Source organism: Lonchura striata, chromosome 2 (genome assembly GCF_050655825.1).
Source record: "Lonchura striata isolate lonStrDom1 chromosome 2, ASM5065582v1, whole genome shotgun sequence".
Classification (NCBI taxonomy): domain Eukaryota; kingdom Metazoa; phylum Chordata; class Aves; order Passeriformes; family Estrildidae; genus Lonchura; species Lonchura striata.
In genome coordinates, this window is record NC_140704.1 from 23,726,597 (window position 1) to 23,749,471 (window position 22,875).

At 39.2% G+C, this 22,875-nt stretch overlaps 1 protein-coding gene across 4 annotated transcripts in view; it reads right to left on the reverse strand.

Annotated features, from left to right (window-relative positions):
• CDK6 (cyclin dependent kinase 6) overlaps window positions 1-22,875 on the reverse strand; it is a 126,812-nt gene that overhangs the window by 26,220 nt on the left and 77,717 nt on the right. For all 4 annotated transcript variants that reach the window (XM_021551737.3, XM_021551738.3, XM_021551736.3 and 1 more), the window contains exon 5: window positions 5,864-5,973. In XM_021551737.3, the coding sequence (XP_021407412.1) occupies window positions 5,864-5,973 (110 nt within the window). The remainder of the gene's footprint in view (window positions 1-5,863; window positions 5,974-22,875) is intronic.

Sequence of the window (22,875 nt, forward strand, 5' to 3'; positions counted from 1 at the left end):
TCCCCTTTGAAGTCAAGGTTAATTTCAACAAGGATTTCAGTGAAGCCAAAACTTTACAACATGATCCCTCTAAACAGTTAGTCTTTTCACTCAGTGGCTGAAGTTCCAACTTCCCTATCCAGCTTCAGCTTTTGGAGACAGCTTAAAAAAAGGTGTTCTTGTTACACTTGGCTATTTCTTCCTGCAACCACTTGATCATCTTCATCCCACGCAAAGCATTAACTGAAACTTCTACTGCAGATCTGACTCTTCTGCTCTTTGCTCATGAGTCAGGAAGAGGTAGAAGTGAGGGGCACATTTTGAGTGGGTCCTCCTTCTCAGCATCACAAGAACACTGGGGTTGGAGGAGACCTTGAAGATCATCCAGTTCAACCACCAATCCAGCACCACCATAATCACCCCTGAGCCACAGCCCCAAGTGCTACATCCATCTCTTGAACATTTTCAGAGACAGTGACTCCACTATCTCCCTGGACAACTTATTCCAATGTCTGACCACTCCTGTACTGAATTTTTTTTTTCTAATACCTAATCTGAACCCTCCCTGGCTCAGACTACCTCCATTTCCTCTTGTTCTTTCACTTAAGACGTGGCAGACAAGACTGGTCCCCACCTCACTACAGTCACCCTTCAGGAGCTGTAGAGAGCAGTGAGGTCCTCCCCTGAGTCTCATTTTCTCCACAACAAGCCCAGTTCCCTCAGCTGCTTCTCATGGGACATGTTTCCTAGACTCTTCACCAGCTCCATGTCCCTTTCTCTGGACACCCTCCAGCACTTCAATGTCCTTTTTGAAGTGAGGGACCCAGAACAAACCACAGCACTCAATGTGTCATCTCACCAGTGCTGAGTACAGAGTAGAGAGGGACAATCACTTCCCCAGTGCTGCTGGCCACACTACTCTTATGGTCTGTTTCCACAGACCCATTCTACCACCTGGTTCTGTAGATGATCCAGGAAAGTACATGAAATGGATCTGATGACTGCACTTCAAACTGTACTAATAACTTATGGCTTGTTTGGAAAGGGGAATAAAGATTTGCTGTATTTCAGTGCTTTAGACGATCTAGAATTACTCAATACCCTAAGACATTGTAGCTAAAAATGAGTAAGTGTACTGCTAGTTTTTTAAAACCTGATGTCTTATGATTCTAAGCAGCCTGTAGGTCCTCAATCCAGTGTTCATATCATCAGTTTTGATATCATTACATATCTCATACATTATCTACAACAACGAAGTCCCAAGCTCACGCTTTTTCCACACACACTGATGTAACTCCTCTAATTGGACAAATTTATAACACCGAGAGATGACTTATATGCCAATAGCTTGTTTCCCCGTGTCTGCTATTTGTGCCCACCAGGGAACTTGGCCCACCATAGGTATTTCAGTAGAGACACACATCTCTTATCTGCTATTACAATTTTCAAGCACAGTTTGCAATGTAGTAACTGTCTCACATATATTGGGAGTTGACAGAGTAGGCTGAAAAATGAGACAACTGCTAAAAACATGATTTAATATTAAAAAAAATAAATAAGAGCCTCATATGATTTATGCCAATCTTGCGGCTTATGAATTTCTGGAACTGATGATTTTACCAACAGCAGGCTGCTTAAAATACCATGGAGCTTGTGCATGAACAGTCTCAGTAAGAAACCCATGTGAATGGAATTAATTTCCCTCCTGGATAGATGAAGTTCGTTGCACTGAGATAATACTGTTTTACTTTTGATTTCGGCAGGTGGAAAAGGGTTTTGGGAGAGGACTGTCTGTCCAGTTTTGGGTTTGAATTGGTGCCTGTAAACGTGCAGTCACATGGCCACCCTCTAGTGTATGACTTCTTAAGCTTGACTAGGATGCAAATGTAACAGAGGCTACAAAACTAATAGTCTCTTCTGATGATTTTTAGCTCTGTATTTACTCCAAAGGGAGACAAACTCAATTGATTGTTTATTATTACAGTTAAAGGTGCCCAGCTAGGATTGTTACATAGATAGCCTGACTCTTGAGTCCCCCATGCATACCTACCAACCTCCTAGTCAGTGCAGCATTGAAATTATACAGGAGTGTGGTTTTGAAAACTGGGCAGGTATAGATAAAATAAGAACAAAGCAGCAAAATATTTTGACATGTTTTCTCAAGACTGACTACTCAGAAGGGAATCCATGATTGGTAATCTGAGTTTTCTTTTATAGAGCCTTTCACCCAGATCTGAATCTGGGATTCCAGTCTTTTTCCCCTTTCACCCTCATTCATCTGGATTAAGTATTACCTGATTGAACAAGATGACATTCTCTTCTTCCCTAAAACACTGGTCACGGCTTCCTGCTTTGGAGCAAGAGTTTTATGGATCGAGACAGAAGTGCATGCTACTCCCATTTTTGCCTTTCTCTTTAATGAAGTGTTTACCTAGTAGAAGGTACAAAGCCCTTTCCTATTAGCCTGGAAAATGCTCAGTCTCAAAGTATAGTACTTTTATAAGTAATTCAAATCTTTATCTAAACATCAAAAAAAAAGCCAAATTATGTTCCCATGCCCTCAGGCCCCTGTCAATCCTGCCAGCTGTATCTCTGAGGGGCTCTCTGATAAGGTAGCAAGCCATAGCATAGTTTACAAAATTTCCCCTACTGGTTTTTACTATCCATGCACCAGAACTTTTAAATCACAAAGAAAACAGGCACTGTGACAAATACGTTTACTCTTTCATTTCATCCATTACTCTTTCATTACACTCCATCCAAATGCCCAGAAGTCACTGCAAACTGCTTAACTAAATAGGACATTTAAAAACTGGATCTGTCATACATGGAATTTTTGAAGTAATGCTTTATTATGGGGGTGCTGTCATCAGCAGCGCACATGGACAGAAAAGACACACAAAGCAGAAGAGTTTCTGTGTACGTAACACATATACCTGAGTACTGAGCAGCTTATTCCTGATCTGCAAATAGAATAGGATCCTTGGGAATCTAACTCAGGGATTTTAGGATACAAACTCTATGTGTCCATCTCTGCAGAAGCCTATAAGTCTGTACCAAAATTAAAATGTGCCATTTTAAAATAGCTATGACTTTATACAAACTTCAGACTGTGGGAGGAAAAGAGATGAAAAGTGTAATTAAGTGTCATTTGTTTAGCTGAATCAGCCAAGATGAGAGAAATGTTCAAATTTACTCTAGGTGTGTCTAGACAGATATATATATATATATATATATATATTTTTTTTTTTTTTTTTTTTGGTGTCCAAGTCCTTTACACACTTCTGTGTATTTCTAATCTAATTCTTAAACTAATTCTTAAATAAATACTTGGCTTGCATTTGTCTTGTTTTAGATTAAGGGTGATTTAAACTGAGGTGCCATCCACTTAAAACACGTAGTAACCTGTAACATACAGACTGGACCACTCATACAGTGCTCATTTTTCTCCTGTACTTACCCAGGCTTAAAGCACCCTCACTGTGACAGCCTACAAAATTCAAGCAAACTCAGACTGTCCAATTTCTCCTTGACATAAACAGGATTCTGGTATGTTCTGTGATGCTGTATAGTGTTTTACTATGAAACCTGTTCCAGTGAAGTCCCTGGGATATAAAAATGCCCACAGAAGTCTCAGTGTATTTCTTAAAAATGACAGGGTTTTAAGATCTTTAAAAGAGAATGCAAAAGAGAGTAGGAAAAGAAGCCAAAAGTACCCACTAGGACAGCAAAATGAAAAGGTTGTTTTAATAGTAAACCCACATCTATCACTCAAAAAGTTTTAACTGCATTCTCATACACTTATCCTACCAACACCAGTGGAAATACAGATTGGTGATTACCCAAGGACACCACCATTTCCCAGTAAAATTGCTATTGCATTTATAAAATCTTTTGGATATATTCCACGGAGTTTGCAAAATTTTACATTTCACTGCTACCAAGGTCACGGTAACATGGGCTTTTTGCAACCCATGAGAAGAATCCGAAAGACAACACAGATCATGCAGAGAGTATTGCAACGTTAACCCACAGAGCCACCATTAGGGCTGCTTGCTGTGGCTTTATGGCAAAGAACCTTGAGAACAGTCTTCCAAATCATGCTTGTACACTGAAGCATGTAGAAGTCATATTGTTTGCGATGAAATAACATGGTGCATACAGACTTGGCAGATTCCTCAACTCTACAGTTTTTGACAATCCTCCAAATGTAAGACTGAGAATGTCAGACTGACCCTATCTGGCAAGAAAAATAGAAGTCCTAGTTTTATTGAATTCTGGTTCAAGTCAGATTCATTTCCATAAGAAAAAATACTAGTTTTGTAATATTAATGTAATATTTGCATTTACATATAAGTAGAAAATTTAATTTACTGTGTGAATTTGGAGATTCAAAAAAGCTCATACACCATTACAGGAAAAAATACAATTAAATTGGTGGAGTTTGTATATGGCAATATTTCTTATCTGTCAAAATGCTTCAAATTAAATGAGAGGAAAAATAAAGTTTTGAGCATGTAATAAAGTTCTACATTCATTTTTTGGCCTGTTTCACTCTTATTGCAAATGGTAAAATGAAGGTTTTGACTCTCCTATTTGAATCAGAAAAACTAGCCGCAGCTTAATACTCTTATGAATATGTTGGTATATGGGCCAGGACTGAATCTTTAAAAGTTTGCAATGGAGAGTTTAAGTGATATTCCTAAAATCCTCATTCTTTTTTTTCTCTCATTTTCTGACTTCATTTCTGAGTCAGAGACAGAGAGGGTGGAGGATAACTCTACCCAGGCCATTTAACGAGGCAAGAAGCCCAAGGAAAATGATTTTTCCATATAACATTAATAAGTAGTAAAATCCTGAAGTTATTTTACAAGACTTCAATTAGTATTTAAACTTATTGCATAAATTACATAATTGTTTCTCAAGGCCCTTATAGCATTGTATCCCCTTCTAAATTTTACTGATTTTGTGTTTTAGGTTTGACCCAATATATACTTTTATTTCACATTTTTGTTCTGTATATCTTTTGGCTTTACCATGGGTAAAGATGCTACACAGTTTCTACATGGAAATCACCCAGGTGATGACAACATGCACTTTTTGCCTTTAGCTCAACCAAAATGCAAGTGATTGCCTTAGTATCAAGACAGATTTACCCTGTTAAAACTTGCAGGTTTGTTCCTCTCCACACCCTACACGGTACAACCTGCACATCAGTGTCTTTCCATAGGCAAAGAGAGAACATGGGAGGAACTCCTGAATTCACAGCTCACCTGCATCCAGCTGTAATGTTCTGTAATGAGATAGTTCTGATTTCATACTATCAGCTAAAAAAAAAGCCATTTATCTTGGAGGATGGGGTTAACTACTCTTGTCATCTCTGTTACCCTACCCTCAGGCTACTACATAAGTTATTCTTAAAAAATCCCACCTCTAGAAAACAACTTTATAGTAACTTCTTAAATCTCAACTATCCCGAGAGCAGACTACAAGCAAACACCTGATGCTTCAATACACAAACTGCAGAGAAAGAAGACTCTGCTGACCCCCGTGCCCTGCCTTCCTTAGGGTAAATCCCTTCCAGAATCCAGCTTTACTCAAATTGATCAACAGCCTCTCTCACCCAGTTTTCTGCATTTGGATTCAGGTTCAACCAGAATACAACAATGCTCATGCAAGTTTTACCAAGAGCTGAGACTCCCATCAAAAGAGACTTCAAGATAGCAGTAAGTATGAATCTGCAATGGACAGGTATATTTTGCACTGCAAATAAAACATCTTATCAGGCCTTTCCAATATAAACATGATTCAGAGTATTGTGACAGGCATTACTACACATTTTTTCAAATGAAAAACATGAAGAAAATAAAACTGTATTTCTTACTTTCGACGGAACATTTCTGCAAATATGCAGCCAACACTCCAAAGATCAACTGCTGTTGCATAACTGGACTGAAGCAAGACTTCAGGAGCTCTATACCACAAAGTAACAACCTGCAAAACAAAAAGGAACAGAAAATAGAGTGCTTAGCTGCAGAATTACAACCTCCTAAATGCTCTATGTACAGTTTCCACTTAGTTTAATCTATATTGTAAAAACTCACATATTACAGCCAAGTGGTTTAGCCAGCACATAGAAAAGGGTTCTGTATGGAAAATCCCAGTATCCACAGCTGCAGTGATGATGACTCAGGATGTGAGACAATTTCTTGTCAAGAACATTGCAATTCAGGATACAACAAAACTGTAGTTTCAGAGTACAGCACTGGTGTGATAATCATAGTACCACACCACACTATCTCTTTGAAGCTTTTGCAGCTTACAGACCCCAAACACTCTCCAGTGGAGATCTGGACTCTCCATAGGGCTAATGTTAGTCAATTGACCAAGGCCTTTTTTACAAGGCCATTTTTAAAGGCCTCTAACTTTAGTAGATGTAGATGTAGTCACCAGAGCCAAAGTGGAAACAAACAAACCAGGGAATCTGTGAGTTTACCCATAGGACAAATCAGAATCTGTAGCGCATGTCTGTTCTCAGCCCTTTATGATTTATCTACTATTTTCTATCCAAGAAATTGGGTTAACTCAAGTGCATGGGCCAATTAAGGTAAACATGTTTGACCTGCCTCAAAAGTTGTCTCTGAAGAAACTGAAGAAAATATAACTTTTTTAAAAATCAGTTGGATACACATTAAGTCAAATTCTTCTCAAAGCTGTCCCATACCAAAGGCATCAGTGCTCTCTACTGTGGTTTCCCTGGACACCAAGGAACCCTAAATTGTCAGTTTTTAACTAAGCAACACAGCACAAGGATTCCTAGCAGATTCCTGACCTTTACAGTTGTGTGACTGTCTCTGTCCATGTGCTGCTGGTCAGACCAGCAGTAACTTCTTTCACACTTTATGTACAAATGATACACTCTTTCCCACGGACATATGCCATGTAAAGTGCCTGCTTTTAGGCTGTTCTTATCCTGGTGGTTATGTCACAACATGTTGTAGGGACCCAGTAGAAATTTTACTGGCACTGCTCTATTGATGTACTTTCATAAGTCCTGCTTACTGGACCCACAACAGAGATGGAACAGTTTATACTTATCTTTTTGTATCCCACAGGTAGACCAAATACAGATGAGGCTGACCGTCTCTTCAGGATATTTGCAGAAGAATGCAAAGAGCTTCTGCAGAGCCCTGTGTGAGCTACTATCTTGCAAGAATGTAATCTCAGAGCCACAGGAGCATTCCTCCTGAGTACAGTTATAATCCAGCCATAACAACACATGACCATCAGCTAAGTGCCTATATTTTCTTGCTCTGTGCTATAATTTAAGCCTCTGACTACTAATATGGGGGCTGGCAGGGCCTCTGCAATTACTGGTGTTTTCTTCAACAAACATGAAAATGGGAAATGTAACATTCAAGAGGAGCATGAACCAAACCAAACCTCTGAAGAAAAAAAAAGGATAGAAACAAAGAAAAAAAATATATATAAGAATGAAAATAAGTTTTAAAATTATATTGACTAGGATAGTGAGTTCTGAATTTCAAGACCAACACAAAGAAATATGTAAGAATAGTAGGATTTTTTAATTATAACAATGTAATTGTCTTCTTAAGAAAAATAACAATGGAAGTAATCAGCCGAATTTGCTGGTCAAAGCCAGATGAAACAAAAGCAAATACAACATTTATTACTGACGCTAAATGCCCTGACAGCCTTTGGAACCACTGAATGACTACTGAAGGGAGGTTCATGGATATTTGCAAGAGAGGTCATACTTGCTAACTGTTCTTTTAAACACTTTGATGTTTATTTATAAAATTTGTCTATGAAACAGTTCAATAACACAGTACAAAGTACTGCGCTGGCAAGCTATGCTTCCAGATACCCATCCACAGAAACAGATTCCTATGGGGAAGTTGGGCTTTACTTAGCTCCATTTGTCTTGTTCCTGATTTGCTACCATACCAGTGATTCTTTTATGAAACATTTCTCTCTATAAAAACCAGAGAAGTTTCTTCAGAGATTCACTCCAAGGAGAGAAGACAAATATAACTGGAGGTCAAGGATTCTCTCGGGAGATGCCCTGTCCGAATCAGGTGTAATTCCTCCTAAAACAATTTATTTTTCCTAATGCAAATATATCTCTCAAACTGAACTATGCTTTTATTCACTTGTGGAAAAGCTTACTGAAGTAATAATGCTTTGAGAAATTAGATATAGCTATTTCAACCCATTACTGTTTGTGAATGGCTGGGTGTAGTGTCAGGAGGAAGAGCTGTGTTATCTCTGACCTGTGGGAATACCACCAAACCTCACGATTCCTCGTTTAAGGTCCATATGGCTCTTCTCACACAGAGCATAAGGATGACTTGTTTTCCACAATCCCACAAGTCCTGCAACATTAGAGCTCTGCACTCTCATAGGCAAAGAACCAGGGGATGCATGGTTGTGGACCATATGCCCCAAACTGAAGTGCCTGCCAGATGAGTGTGGCACAGGAGAGCTGCTCCTTTGCTGAGAGATGCAGCACGGCTCTTGCCCGTGCCCAGGGGAGCAGCGCTGTGTGCAGACGGCTGCGGAAGTCTGCAGCACGGTGGCTGCTTCTCCCATGTGACCCCTTACTGGCAAGTTCCCCAAGCAGTTGCACCCTGCTATGCTCCATGCATGCATACACAGGGGACTGGGAGATTTTATTTGAGTCATTTGAAAAGTTAAACCTGTGTAAGGTAAGATTTCCAAAAGACTAACAGTTAAATTTCAGCTAATGCCTGACTGCATTATAGTCAGAGAAGGAATCTGTGTTGAGCTGTTTTGATATGCTCTGTCATTAATATGTCGTTATACAAGTGATCAAATAACCTTTATAGTTTGTAACATGTGAGTCTGTGTTTCCAAATGTGAACCTGAAAGGGATCAAAATGTACTAAATGTCAGTTCACACACAAGTAATGCCACAGATGACTCCTTTTGTGGTCAGGGTCTTCTCCTGAAAAGCACAGGATGATGAGTATGATGCAGTGGTTTTGAAAGTTTCACACTCTCTCTTACCATAGAAACCAAGAAAATATTTGTAGAAATTCCATTAACATTTGCAAAGAAGTAGAAATGAAAATTATTCTGAACACAGGATATGGTGAGGCTGAACAAGCAGGTCATCACTTCCTCTTTAGCATGGATCTGAGTGAAAAAATGCTTTGCTTAGGTAAGTCACACTACCAGGGAAACAAGGTCTCCCTGAGCAACAGCACACTTAACAGAGCTGCTCAATTAAATCCTACTTTTAGGTTTAAAAAAGCATCAGTACCTACATCAGTACATCTCACTTAGATTCTGTCTCTACTGAAAATCTGACACACATGAAATACAGCACATAATGATTGCTCTGTAGGAAAAGGAAACATGTTCACATGCTGATGAAGATCCTAAACTGTGCAAGATTCCAAAATACTTTGGAGGTTCTAGACTTTAGTGACCATGTTGCATTTTAGTCCTCTCTCCTAAGCAACTTTTTTCCACTGCCTTCTCCTTGCTTCTGCTCACTCTGGCTGGTCTCTTCAGCTTCTCTCTTACACCAGCCAGCTTTCTTCCACATCCCATGACCTCCTGGCTTCTTTTTGCTGCCTTCCTGTCACACACACCAGTGGTCGGTCCCCTGACAGCATCACCAAACATGCCTTATTTCCTGCTGCTCCTGGGCAAACACCCGGGTGGACACAGCCTGCTGTTCTGTCCTTCCCTGTGAGGGAAGGACTGCTTTCCCTCACATTCCTCATCAGCTCCTTTGCATCTCCAGGTTCCCTCAAATTTCACACCCTGTCCTCTCTTCTTCCAACTGCCTCCAAATGCTCCTGGGCAAAATTGTCTCCTTTTCCCCCTTTAGCTTCTTAGACAACTCTGCCTGTCCTGAAGATACCCTGTAACATTTGTATTTAATATACACAGTTACATATGAAAAGTCTGAGAATATTCACACACTAGAAGAAGTAGGTACCTAAATAAGTTCCTTTTACAATGCACATTCTGTGTTTCTACTATCCAGATAAGATTGGATGGTATCAGGTAAGAAGTAGCTGCAGATCACTACTGCTAACTATTTAAAAAGTTAATAGATCTAGGCAGCCCTTCATGATGAAAATAAATGATGAGTATTTGAGAGGCAGTAGAGAGGGAAAAAACATCTGCAAAAGTCTACTGAGGTTGTATCTGACTCTCTGAAGAAGGAAATGTGCTCAGTGAGAAGCAAGGGCAGAGCTGCATTTAGAGTCAGATGAAGAAAGAGAACTTCATTTTGAAATAAAGCTTTCTGCCTTACTACACCTGACAGATGTGGCTATTGGACACCACCTAGCCCAAGGAGTTTCAATCCTTCACTTCATGTTACCTGTTCCTGATGAAAAATGAAATTAGCGGGAAGTGTCTACTCACTAGCAACAGAACAGAAGATCTAGGCATTGTGTCAGGCTCATATAGCTTCCATTTGCTTTACAGAACAGATTTTCATTTTTGTCTAACTGCTTAATTTAAATGGATCTGCACAAGATACAACCCTTTCCAAATATAGTTGCTGTCTGAATAGCATTCAGTTAAAAAAAGACAAAGACAAACAGTGGTTTAGGGATGGGGTTGAGTAACACAGACACAAAAGCCTACATTTCATTTTGCCACAGACTTTAAGTACAGACCAATGCCCAGTTGCACAGCTACACGAACAAAGCAGGGATCAGACTGTAACACAGCAGCTATGTCTGTGCTAGGAAATTAAATGGGACAGGAAATGTTCCTTTGGCACTGAGACCAAAAAGTACAGAGTGGCCTATGTCCATATTATTAAATTCTCAGCCTCCCAAAAAAGGTGACCGCATGCAAACTGCTTATTGGGAATGGTCTTCACTCCATGCTTAACTGCCAGCGCCTAGGAACTGTCTGGGGAAGGGCTGGTTGGAATAACTCATGCCAGGAACCATTCTAATAATTTAACAGTATAGACAATTGAGCTCCAGTACCCACGAATGTTTTCTGGCACTGTTTAATCTACCAGCCAGTGAGTCACGCTATGGCTCCGGGTCTTCCTTTCACTCCAGAAAGAAGGCATTTTGCTATGCTTCCCTCATCTCCTCTGATTCAGAGGTGGCTCCACAACAGTGATGGGGTGGGGGAGGCATGGCCTGCTCCTCATCTCACCCAGCAACTGGTCTTACTTTATCCTAAATGTGTTGCACAGGTCAGATGAACACACACTGCATTTGATTACCATCCATGAGGTGAATGTGACTGGCCCATATGTAGACATCTTCCTTTTACATATCCAAAGCCAGATGAGTCTATACTAATTAATTCTGGAGGGGCTTGGAAGAGGTCTGTAAAACCTTTTAAAACACTGACTTTTACAGAAACCATGACACAAAATAAATTACCAGGATGCTTAAATTCATATAAAGTATCTTTTTGTACTGATTTTGTTAGTTATATTGGTTACTAGATGCTGGCTCATTTTGTTACTTAAAGTATTTCAAGCTCAGGAAAAATTACTTGCAGATTTATTTTTTTAATGTTCCCTACAATAGTTCTTAAACTCAGTTTAAGAACTTAGGGTTTTTGTTCAGTTCTCACTAACAAGGCTTTCACATGATCTTCAGGACATCTTTTTTACTGTTTTGTCATTTATTTTTGTCCTTTGTTTTTAAGTAAAATGAGGGAACATAGCTACAGAATATATGGTACAGTATGTAGAGTCAAGCTCTTTAGCATAGCTTCATGGTCTTCCAATTTCACAAAAAATCCTTTGCTTCAAATTGTTCACAAGGGTTGAAAGTGGAATCTTAGCAAATTCACTATGAACCTGCTACCTCATGGTTTGTTATTTAGGTCTGAGACTCTAAAACAACTTGAAGAATTTTCTTGAAGCTTTGCAAAAAATGTCTTCTCAGCTTTATGACTAAGCTTGACACATTTGCCACAGCCTAGTTGGAGAGGACATAATTACAGACAAGTATATTGACTGAGGCCTGGCTTCAACCCCTTCTGCAGAGAGAGGCTGTCTCTGCCTAATCCACCTCCCTCTCACTTGGTAAAAACACAGTTGAAAAGACTCCACAGAGACTGGAAAGAATAAATGTAATTTCTAAACTGAATATGCTAAAATGGCTCGCTGGTCTAACAGTGTAACATTGCTTAAAATTAATATTAAAAGCCATGTAATATTAAAAGCCTGCTTAGGGAAAAAAAAAATATTTGTTTAATAATGTTTCATTGCCTTCAGTTTGGAGTATGGACCAACAGCTAGGACTGAGCAGGGCAGAAGTGGCAATCCACAGGGCTGGTGACACTAGGTTGTGACATGATGGTATTTCTGCAGGATCATGGGCCCTACATTTGTCCTGTGTGCTGCTCTGAGTCCTCCTGACAGCTCAAGGTGGCCCCACTTTCCAATCCTCTGGTGTAACAGATCCACCACCAACCACCACCCCCTCACCATGCCCTGCTCTGCTCCAGCAATGATGATATTCCCCACCTCCTCTTCCATGCCCCCTAGGAACACTCCAAAGACCTTTGGAAGTGCACCACACCTACGCCACACAGAGAAACAATTTTGGGTGTGTTTTTGTGTGTGTGAATCCTGGGAAATAAGGGAGAAGGTAGTCTAGGGTGTGCTGGAGGCAGGAGCAAGGAGAAAAGAGGTGAGGAAGAGAGGAGAAACAATGCCTCATTCCACCCTGCAGCACCATGCACAACAATTCCAGCAGAGACAGGGAACATGTTCAAAACCCACCTGCTCCACAGGTGTAATGAGGCCAAGATAAGGGATTTTAGCATGTGCTGAATTTTAGCCTTTGTAAAATGATGTATTTTTCATCTCTGTTTTGGAACAGGGGTGTGTCTCCTTTACTTGCTGGCAACTGTCTTACTGTTTTCTTGTCACTATCCTTACAGCATTCACTGAGCATTCTGCATTTATAAAGCAAATCTAGGACTCTCTTTAATCTATCTCTGAAGACCTATTATTATTCCTAACTGAGAAGGTAATGATCACTACTTTACATGATGTGCTTTAGTTTCCAGGGATAACAATTACATTTGTTTAATCTCTTTTTTGAGTAGTGGTTCTTCCACTGTTATTTAACTATTTTCAGTTCCATCACAGAGATAGGTATGACTGGAGAGAATGTTTCTTTCTTAGAGAAAGATGACTATAGTTTGTCTGTTTATAGAAACACTAAAATAGTTTCCCTTTTAAAGTAAGCATGTATCAAACTACTCTAGTTTTAAAAAGCACTTCACTTTTTGACAAAAGATTTAGCATACAAAACATGAAATCCTTTCTAGTGCTCTGGGTCTCCTGAAGTGCACATGGTAATACCAATTTTATCTCTTTATTCACATTTACCTCCATTTTGGGCACAAGCTTGATGAATTGCTTTATGAAAACTGGAATGAATGCTGTTATCATTCCATGAGTTAGATCATCATGCAAAAGATTATGTATTTATAGAAGACACAAATCTGATCACATGTACCACCCACTATCAAGTCGCTGTTTTAGAACGAGATCTCCTGGTTTTGATGCTAAAACATTCATGATTTGAAGGAAACATGGTTTAGCATCTACTGTAAGATAACACCACAAATAAAGAAGCCATTCATTTCTCAGATGTTCTATACACACAAAGCTAACCAGAATTTTCCTTTTTTAATTTCTAGGAAGAACCACATCACCCAGTGTCACAGTGCTGCTGAAGAGCGTTTCTAGGTACATCCTGTGTCAGAAGGCATGAATGTGTGTGCATGTGTGCTTGTACATCATGTGCGTAGCTGAAGACACTTTACCTACATTCAGTGAGTTTTACCTTAAAAGTCTCTGTGCACTAAACATCTGTGTGGAACAGCTACTAGAAAGGAAACCTGGCTCTTAATATGAGGTAATATTTCAACCACTAGTGGTTCAGACCTCACCTCAAAAGTCATACAAGGAAATATATTTCTACTAAGCAGAGTATTTCATAGAATTCTCTACAGAGACAATATACAGAACATTTCTCAAAGACTATCTGAGACTTCAGGTGAAAAGTGGTTTGTTTTTATACAAAAAAGGAGCTAAAATAGTATCAGCAACACTATACCTCATCCAGATCCCACGAAAGTCAGACTTGCCAGGCCTTGTTGTGTATTGAAATCAAAACCACGATTCTCTATTCTCTGAGCTGCAGTGAAGCCTTCTATAAAATATGGGACAACTCAATTCTTTACAGAAATGGTCAGCTTTGCATGCAATAAGACTTGTGCTTATATCGCAATGTATTTACAGATAGAGATATTTAACAACACTGAGAGTGACAGACTTTAAATATAAGTAGTATTCAATCATGCTTCAAGACTTAAAATCAAATCTGTAGATTGAAACAGCAAATTCTAATAATTTATCTCAGAACTAAAAAGACCCTAAAAGGCAAAGGCAGACAGAAATAAACATCACTGTCTTCTTATGCAGATCAAGTCAAACACCTATTGTAAGGAAAAAAGATGTCTTTCACAATTCCAAATGAAACTAAGGCTAAAAAAACCCTGGAAAATCTCAAAAGGTGGCAGCCTGAGACTGTGCCTTGGAATACAGATCTTTTTCTGGCTCTGGATGCACCAATTTGGCATGTTTCCACTAGCTCAGTCACCTGTTGGCATTAGCTAGCTAAGGGAACAGTCCTAACTTCTAGAAGTACATCTTCGGCTTTGTTTTAGTTGCTTTGCTCTCCTTTACATCTTTAAGCCACAAAATCAACTCATCTAACATCCTGTATATTCCCACTGAATGGCAGCCATCTATTCTACAGTCTCTCACATCACTGATGCCCTGTCCCTGGGAGCAGGAGAAAACACAGCTCTAACTCATGCCAAGGACCAACCATGGTTGTCTGCCTGGCCTTTTCTTGGGTCCATCATTCTAGCAAATCTGGACTTGATAATGATGACCAGCTTTTCACTACTACCAGAAAACCAGGGTCTGGTTGACAGAAAAAAGTGTTCCCACTTCCTGGGGTACTGTGTTGTACTACAGTCCTGAAAAGAAAAAGCCTAAATGAAACAAAACCATCAAGGCCACCACAGCCCTCTCTCCCATGGAACTTTGGCCCACTTCTGTCTAGCCATCTTGAACAAAAGGAGGAGATGCACAGAGAAGCCACAAAGAATGGATTAAATTGGACCTGTTCTCTAGGTGAGAGGCTTTACTGCAGGCAGCTTAGGAGTCCAGACAGCAGAAACTTGGTGCAAACAAATTCTACAACATACTATTTTCATTCAGTTGAGAATGAGAAACTAATCTTGTGTCTGAAGGCAAAGTACCAAGTTCACTGAGAGCACGGTATAGTAGATAAACGGCTGGTGGAGCAACATCTATTAGAAATGGTCATGTGAAACAATAGCTTAAGAGTAAAAACTCCCAGGGTTTGGGAGTTTTTAATAACCCAGGGTTGCAAACAAGTCAGCTTCTCTGCAGTAGAAGCTTCACTTGGGATGTACCTGCCCTCACTAGGTGTAAAGTTCAACTGGCTCATCATCATGACAACCATTACAGAGCTGGGCCTTCCTACCTATGGCATAAAGCAACTCTGAACACTGCAAATCTGTTCCACATTTGAAGCTGAATGCAGTAGATTTTACTATGGCCTTACATAAATGTATGGTTTTAAACTGAAGTAAGCAAAACTGGAAATGATAACACAGAGATGAAATTCCTATGAAATACCTATAAAGAATTTCTTGAAATTACATTTGGGAAAACAAAACCCTCATGAAACATCTTTCTTTCTAAAAACAAATGTGAAAAGAGATTTGTAAATACACACAAAAAAAAAAAAAAAAAGAAAAAAAATTGAGCTTTCAATATAGAGATGCATAGATGTATGCATTCATATATACTTAAACATACCACAGAGCATTACAAATTAATTGAGTTGAAATAAGCATCACCAGGACAAAGAAATGTAATTTCCAGCCAAAAGCAAGGACTGGAGAGAAAGGTCAAAAACAGTAAGAGGGGTCTTCAGGCTGTTTGAATGTGGCATTTAAGTAGCTTTGTGAGCTTAAGACCAATAAAATCCTGGGCACAAGGCACTGAAGTTCTGAAACACTTTGTTGGCATCTTAGTTATCAAATTCTTCTTCTTACTCTGAAAGCATCTCCAGGTCTTACGTGTAGTTGGTCACACACATCAGAAAGACCTGTGCTGCAGAAACAAGCAGCTGTGTTTGAGCTAAAGCACTACTGTGAGTGCTATACTTTTGGTAGACATATCTTGGGTAAATTGATGTTTTCAACTAAAGTCCATATGGAGACCTACCTGGGCTCCAGGAGTAGTAGCAGAAGCAATATATGTTTGCTTCTACATTAACATCTTGTGCAAATGTTATTAGGTTAATCTCAAAATGGAAACTCAGCCAAAGGGGATTTAACTGGTACCTCCTACACCCAAGCACAATCTTTGACCACTAGGCTAGGGGTGTTTTGGGTGACAGCTCTTTCCTTGCCTTTGCTGAAGCCAAATCACTATTCTGCCAGGAGTATATGAGTCATGGGGCAAGACTGTGTCTGACAGCAGCTGAATGCTTAAGAACAATCAGCTGGAAGGGGCAAGGAGCCGAGTTTCTGGATACTGCTCTGGAATGTGTATGCATTTTACATTAGACCATCACTGGATAAAAATAAAAGCAGGCATTAATTACATTAACCAGGCTGAATCTACTTTGTATCTAGACAGACTGTATTCCACCTCTCTGCTTCTAGTGGATAGAACTCACAAAAATTCTAGAAGACAGCACTCTGCTTTCATCTGTGGAGAAAGAGAAACATCTCCTCCCTTGGTACTTGATACACTACTCAGTAGCCAAAACTAGGGTTCGCAGCACTAAGTGAAGCCCAAGATTTAGAAAGACACCAAAAGAAAATTTCTTCCACTTATAAATGTTATTGGACTTTCTGAACTGATATTAACTGTCTGAAGATTTAGCAGAAACCAAGAATGTTATAGCTGGTCCAATACTAAGACCTTCATAGACATTATTTCCCAATTTTAACATTAAAGATTGTATGATTATGTTATTTTCAAGAAGCCACATTCTAAGGAAAATAATTTATAGATAACACAGTATGTTAGTTAGATAAACAAGATGTGAATTAGTCTAGATCACTGAAGACTCTACTCCAGAGTGGTGACAGACTTATAAAAATATAAAATGTTTTATTTGTGAAAATAATGTTGTAGATCAGACTTCTATAGATAACACTCTCAAAATTGATACAAAGCATCAATTATTTAAGCCAAAGAGATAATAGCGTAAGACAATACAAACAAGAATGTTCAAGGTAATGAGTGCTTTCATGTTACAAGTTCTCAAGTCTGAGGGCACTGCATCAAGCTAAAGGACAATGAGATAAGAGCAATATTGCTAGTTACTAACAAATGGCAGATAAAAGACCTCTTCTGGATTCTGATTAAGTGACAGCATTCTACACATTCCTGTGAGTTGAGAAAGTTTGCCTGAGAACAGCAGCTATGTTACATGTGAAGCACCACTAAACAAGTGTATCTCTATGTTTTCAAATTCCAGCATGAGTAATGGCTTTCTCCCATCTCTTTAACTCGAACAGAAGCTCCCTCTCTCCTTCTGGACACGCAGGAATAACTTGCCAGGCTTCAGTTTCCATTAAGACATATAAATGTATATGCTGCAAATAAAGAGAAGTTCTGTAGGACTCCATGGCTGGGAGCCAATGTTTACAATCCCCTGGGTGGGAAATGACGGGTGAAAGGCTCTCCATGGCAGGCTGTAGGAGTCTTTGCTGTTGCCGACAATGACCTTCTGCCTCTATTTTCAAAGTAGCTCCCCTGTTAACTCCTTGAACGCTGTGTGCAGAGAGGCCTTAGAGAGGAAACACTTCCCTGAGAGTCCAAATCCGCTTCGAGGCATCTGTTTGACAGACTCCAATTTCAGCAGTGGTTAAGGGAATGTGGACTAATATGTGTACTCTGCATCTGCTGCTGGAGTGTGGCACTGAGATGCAATTTTAGTAATCCAGAACTGGGCTTACCTGTGTTCTGCATGATATAAAGTGAATGCTCTCAGCTTTAGGGAAAGTACATCAATTTACAGGCACAGGGGATTCCCAAACACTGAGCATAATGAGTCTCCAGGAGAGAAAGAAAATTCCAATTAATAGAGAGATGTTTTAATTCTCTCTGGCCAGTCAGTAGCAACATTGTTTCCTGGAAGTGGCAATACCTTCTCTTGGGGTCTCCTTGAAAGAGGAAAGATACTAAAAATTGAGGACAGACTGAACCACAGACTGCCATTATGCAGTGAAGATACACAACAGAGCACTCACTGTGGAAAGATGTACTGCTTTAAAAGGTTTGCCCTTCTCCTGCCTGACAGTGTAAAATACAATATTTAGGAGATCTCTTCTTGTGTCACATCCCTTTTGCTCCTCTGTAAATCACTCATGGCTCCTAACAGTTCAGGGAAGAATCCTTATTAAAAAAGATAAAAATGGACTTACAAAAAAGGCTTTCTAAAATGCTTATTGCAATATATACCCAGCTTTGAAAATAAGAGAATAAATCCAATGGAAACTAATATTCAAGCTCTAGTGTAGATGCTTTACTGCTCTCAGAGAGTGCTCTTGTGAAAACAACCTTACTACCAGTTAACGTGTGAATATGTTTTCCCATCATCTTTGACACTTGTCTAAGCCTTTTCCCCACAAATATCCATTCTCAGAAACAACCACTGCATGCAAAAAATTTTCTACATATTCCCTGAAAGGGAATCTCCAGAAGACATTCACAGTATTAACAGCCACACAGAGACAGCAACATTTATCCCCTCCTTGAACTTTTAGAGGAAGTCCTGTAAATAACATCTCATGTGGTCCGGAAATACTTGTGTAACATCCATGTGTGGCCCCATGGATGCTGAGGAGGAGAGAAGAGATAAGCAGTACCAAAAGCCAGAGTTTCTGCAGAGCCACCAAGCCCAAGTATCAGCAGCTCCGAGATTGACACAAATCAACAGCCTCCAAAGCTGTTGCACTGTCATAGATTCTAAGCTTAAAGAGGAACAGACAAGCCAATAGGACCTCAGCTGTTCTTCTGAGGCAAAAAATATTTTGCATGAGAAGGGTAATGTTGTTAGGCTGTGTCAAAAAACACAACTGTACATCTCATAAAAAGCTCCAAGCTCACTCCAAATACTTACATAATTCCTAGCAATTTCAGTCAATGCTCTAGGTGGTTAGAAGAAGACATCTGCAGGCAATGAAATCATTGATATTTAGATCTATGCTTTTTTTTAATTGTTAGAACTTTAGAAAGTAGTTTTAGAAACAAAAAATTAGAAATACTCTATGTTTTCTAAAGAGTATACAATTGCAGCTAATAAATGCTAATTTTTTCAGGGGAAATTGCAGCAAGGAAAATAATTTTTGATGATATCAAATTTTTGATGATATCAAACAAAGAGTTTAGATTGGAATATTTTTCTTTTCTGCTAATATGATGTTTTGTTACTGATATTTAAAATTATTAATAATCCTGGGATGAGAAACTAAGTGTTTTCAAGAGCTACCAGTATTATTGTTTTTAGAAGGACATACTCAGGCTGAATTTAGAGCAAGTTAGTTTTAGTAATATGAAGCTTTTACAAAACATGGGTCTAAATGACCCCTCCTTAAGCTTTTCTATTTACAAAGCATCTTTAAACACCAGATAAACTTTGTTTTGTTTTGGGCTACTGCATGAAAATCTGAAAATGAAACTTCTTTGAAAAGAAGTAGGAACAAGACCAAAATAACCCATGAGCACAATCCAGGAGAAGGAAAACAGAAGTGAACAGCACAACTAATAAATAAAGAATGGATTTTTAGTTACAGCAAAGGTGTTATTGAGATCAATAAGAGGCTTTTAGTGCTTCTGAATAACTGAAGTGTTAGTTCAACATGCCTTGAAATCACTTATGTGGAGACTTAACAGTATTTCTTAATACAAGCCTGGATGTAGTCTTCAGGCTGAAAAATAATGCAGAGGACTGGAGATGACCTCTCTGCACCATCTTGCCATTCCCATATGTAGGGCCTGGGATGAACAACAGTTGACTAGGAAATGCTGTACACAAGAATGCTATCTATGTGTCGTATCTCACGTGTCAGGCACAAGTGTAATTTTAATCAATTACAACTCAGGCAAGTACGAAATAGATTACAGAGCATTCCCATAATAAGTTATCTTTAAGTCAGTTTATTTTTCAAAGTTTGAAAGACTTTCATTGTCCTTGACTGCAGAAGGAACCAATCTACTTATAAGAAATGAAGCCTCTTCTAATTATCCAACTTCCTGTGATGTTTTAAGTATTTTGTAATGAGTAGCAGCTCAGTACATGCAAATATATGATTTTTTATTTTTATGAGGAAAAAAAGGCAAATCTGTAATTTGGAAGGTGATTTTGGTATCAGTACATTTACGTTGCTAAGCATGGGCCTGCTCTTGAACTCTGACTTAGGGGCCTTAAGAGAGTCTCGTGCCTGTCAGTGATCAGGAGCAAGCTGTACTTATGTCTCCCATAGATCTGACCCTTTTTTGCATCTACTGCTTCTATACCACTTTGACAGCTTGTTTCCAGCTGACATCCCTAACTGTGAATAAATTGCATATATAGATTTCACTAGGGACCATAATGTGTGGAGGGTCTTTAGAGAGAGCAACAATCTGTTTCCACACGTGACAGGATACACAATGGTTGGTTATAAGGGTATGAAGAAGTTATCCATGCATAGGAAACAGCACAATGATTAGTAAAAAACAAGTAATTTTGCATCAAGGGCCAATGGTTACTGGAAGATGGCCCACGTACATCTAAAAATGCTGTATAAATATATGACAACTCAAGCTCATAATAATAACTTATTCTCATCAACTGAACCTGTTGTAGCTGCAAACCCTGTCACTGTCCAGTGCAGATGGTTCTCCTCTGCATACAAACTGACAGCCTTCACATCAACGTGCATCTTCTTTGGAGAGGTGGCCTAATGCCTGCAATCTCTTCTTATTTCTTTTCTCTGCTACGTACTAGTAGAGCAAATGACTTACGACATTGCATATAGTAAATCAGGAGTATAAAACTTCCTTAAAAAGATGCCAACACCTTAACTGTTTCTAAGGGCAAAGAAAATAGAAAAATTATTATCAAACTAGCATGTTTATGCAGCCTTCTGTTTTTATCCAAGTGTTAATGCTATACTGTGGGCTTTTCCCCTAAACCAGATAACTGTAAGGTCTGATTTCATTGATGAGTTTAAAAAGGCAGCATTCACTGCTACTGAGGGTCTCCTTCTTGCAGCTGTTGCTGTGATGGGTTGTATTTAATGAAATTTTCTCCCTCCCCGCTCTGAAAACTTAACACCTATGATTTAACATTTAAAACCCAGCTTCTGTTCAAATACCTCAAAACAATAACAATGCATATGCATTGATGTAGTTTTATTTCTTGTAACAAAATCATTAGATTCATGAAGCAACAACTGAACTGCTCCATACACAGTATATAGTTAAAACTGCAGAACTGAAGCCAAAATATGCACAGCTAAAAGGAATGTTACAGGGGGGCCTCTCTTAGTGAACAAAGCAGGCTCAGTTTGGCTCTTTTTCCCTAGCGCTACCACATCCGCACATCGTTAGTTGGAAAATTCCAGATATATGCTGTAATTTTTTGTGCTTTTTTTTCCCAGTACACTTGAGGCTTTAGTGTCCAGATGCCATTTTCCCCCCCTTATCTGTCCCTGCTAGTTTGGGTCTTTGCCAGTTGTGGTCAACAATTAATACAGCAAAAGAAAAATACAGTACACTCCCTGGCAACTGGCAGAGGCTCACAGGAAATACCAAATAAAAACTTTATTATGTATTGTTTAACTATTTTGTTTGCCTGTGGGCCACCCTGTTGTTGGTGTAATTTAGAAAAGCAAGCTCCATCTGGATGATCTGTGCGCAGGCCCATTGTTCCCAGAATCTGTCACGCACAATCACTGCTTCAGCCTGTGGCCCTCTGCAGAAAGAAGCAAAGGCATGGCAGCCCTCCAGCCTGCATTCCTTTTCATTAGACAACTTGTGACCAAATGTTAGAATAGAAGAGTAACCTTTTAATATTCATGTAATTAATTTACTTTCCCCTTTAATTATAAACCTTCACGTGAAAAGGAGAAAATAAAAAGACTTCCCTTCATGATTCTCCTCCCTCCCCCATCCTATCTGCTTTCTGGGACATGGAAGGTGCTGGTTTCATTACACATAGGTACCAGTACTTCTGATTATTGGGAAATTCGCATGGCCAGAACATGTTGGCAGGCTTTTGGTTTATGTATTAATTCATCTGGTACACGGAATAGATTCTGAATTATAATAAAATGGGAGAAATTAAATTCTTTCCTCTGTATGTCCTTGCAGCATCTGCTTCCTTGTCTTAATCAGTGGGGTAATCCACTGAACACAAAGCCATTCTTCTGTATTTGAAAACACAATAGACATCTAATTGAAGTTCCCTTTCACAGCAAGGTCAGCATATGACTCAAAATACTGTGTCAGCTGGGATTTTGGCTGTGTAAGGTTAGGTGTATAGGCAGTGCTTTGTCAGTTCTGCTTTGCTGGAAAATGGTGGCATTTTTTTATTTTAGGTTAGACCAATGTTGAACTGGCTAACATGATGCAAGCTCCCTACAATTCAAAAAGTGCAATTGACTGCAAGTGCATCTGATGCTTTAAGGTCTTGTCATATGAATTAATTTCAGTACACTGAACTGGGGCCCTTAATTCCATGAGAGAAGTCCACCTTTCAGTTCAGCCCATTCAAAGGAATCTAA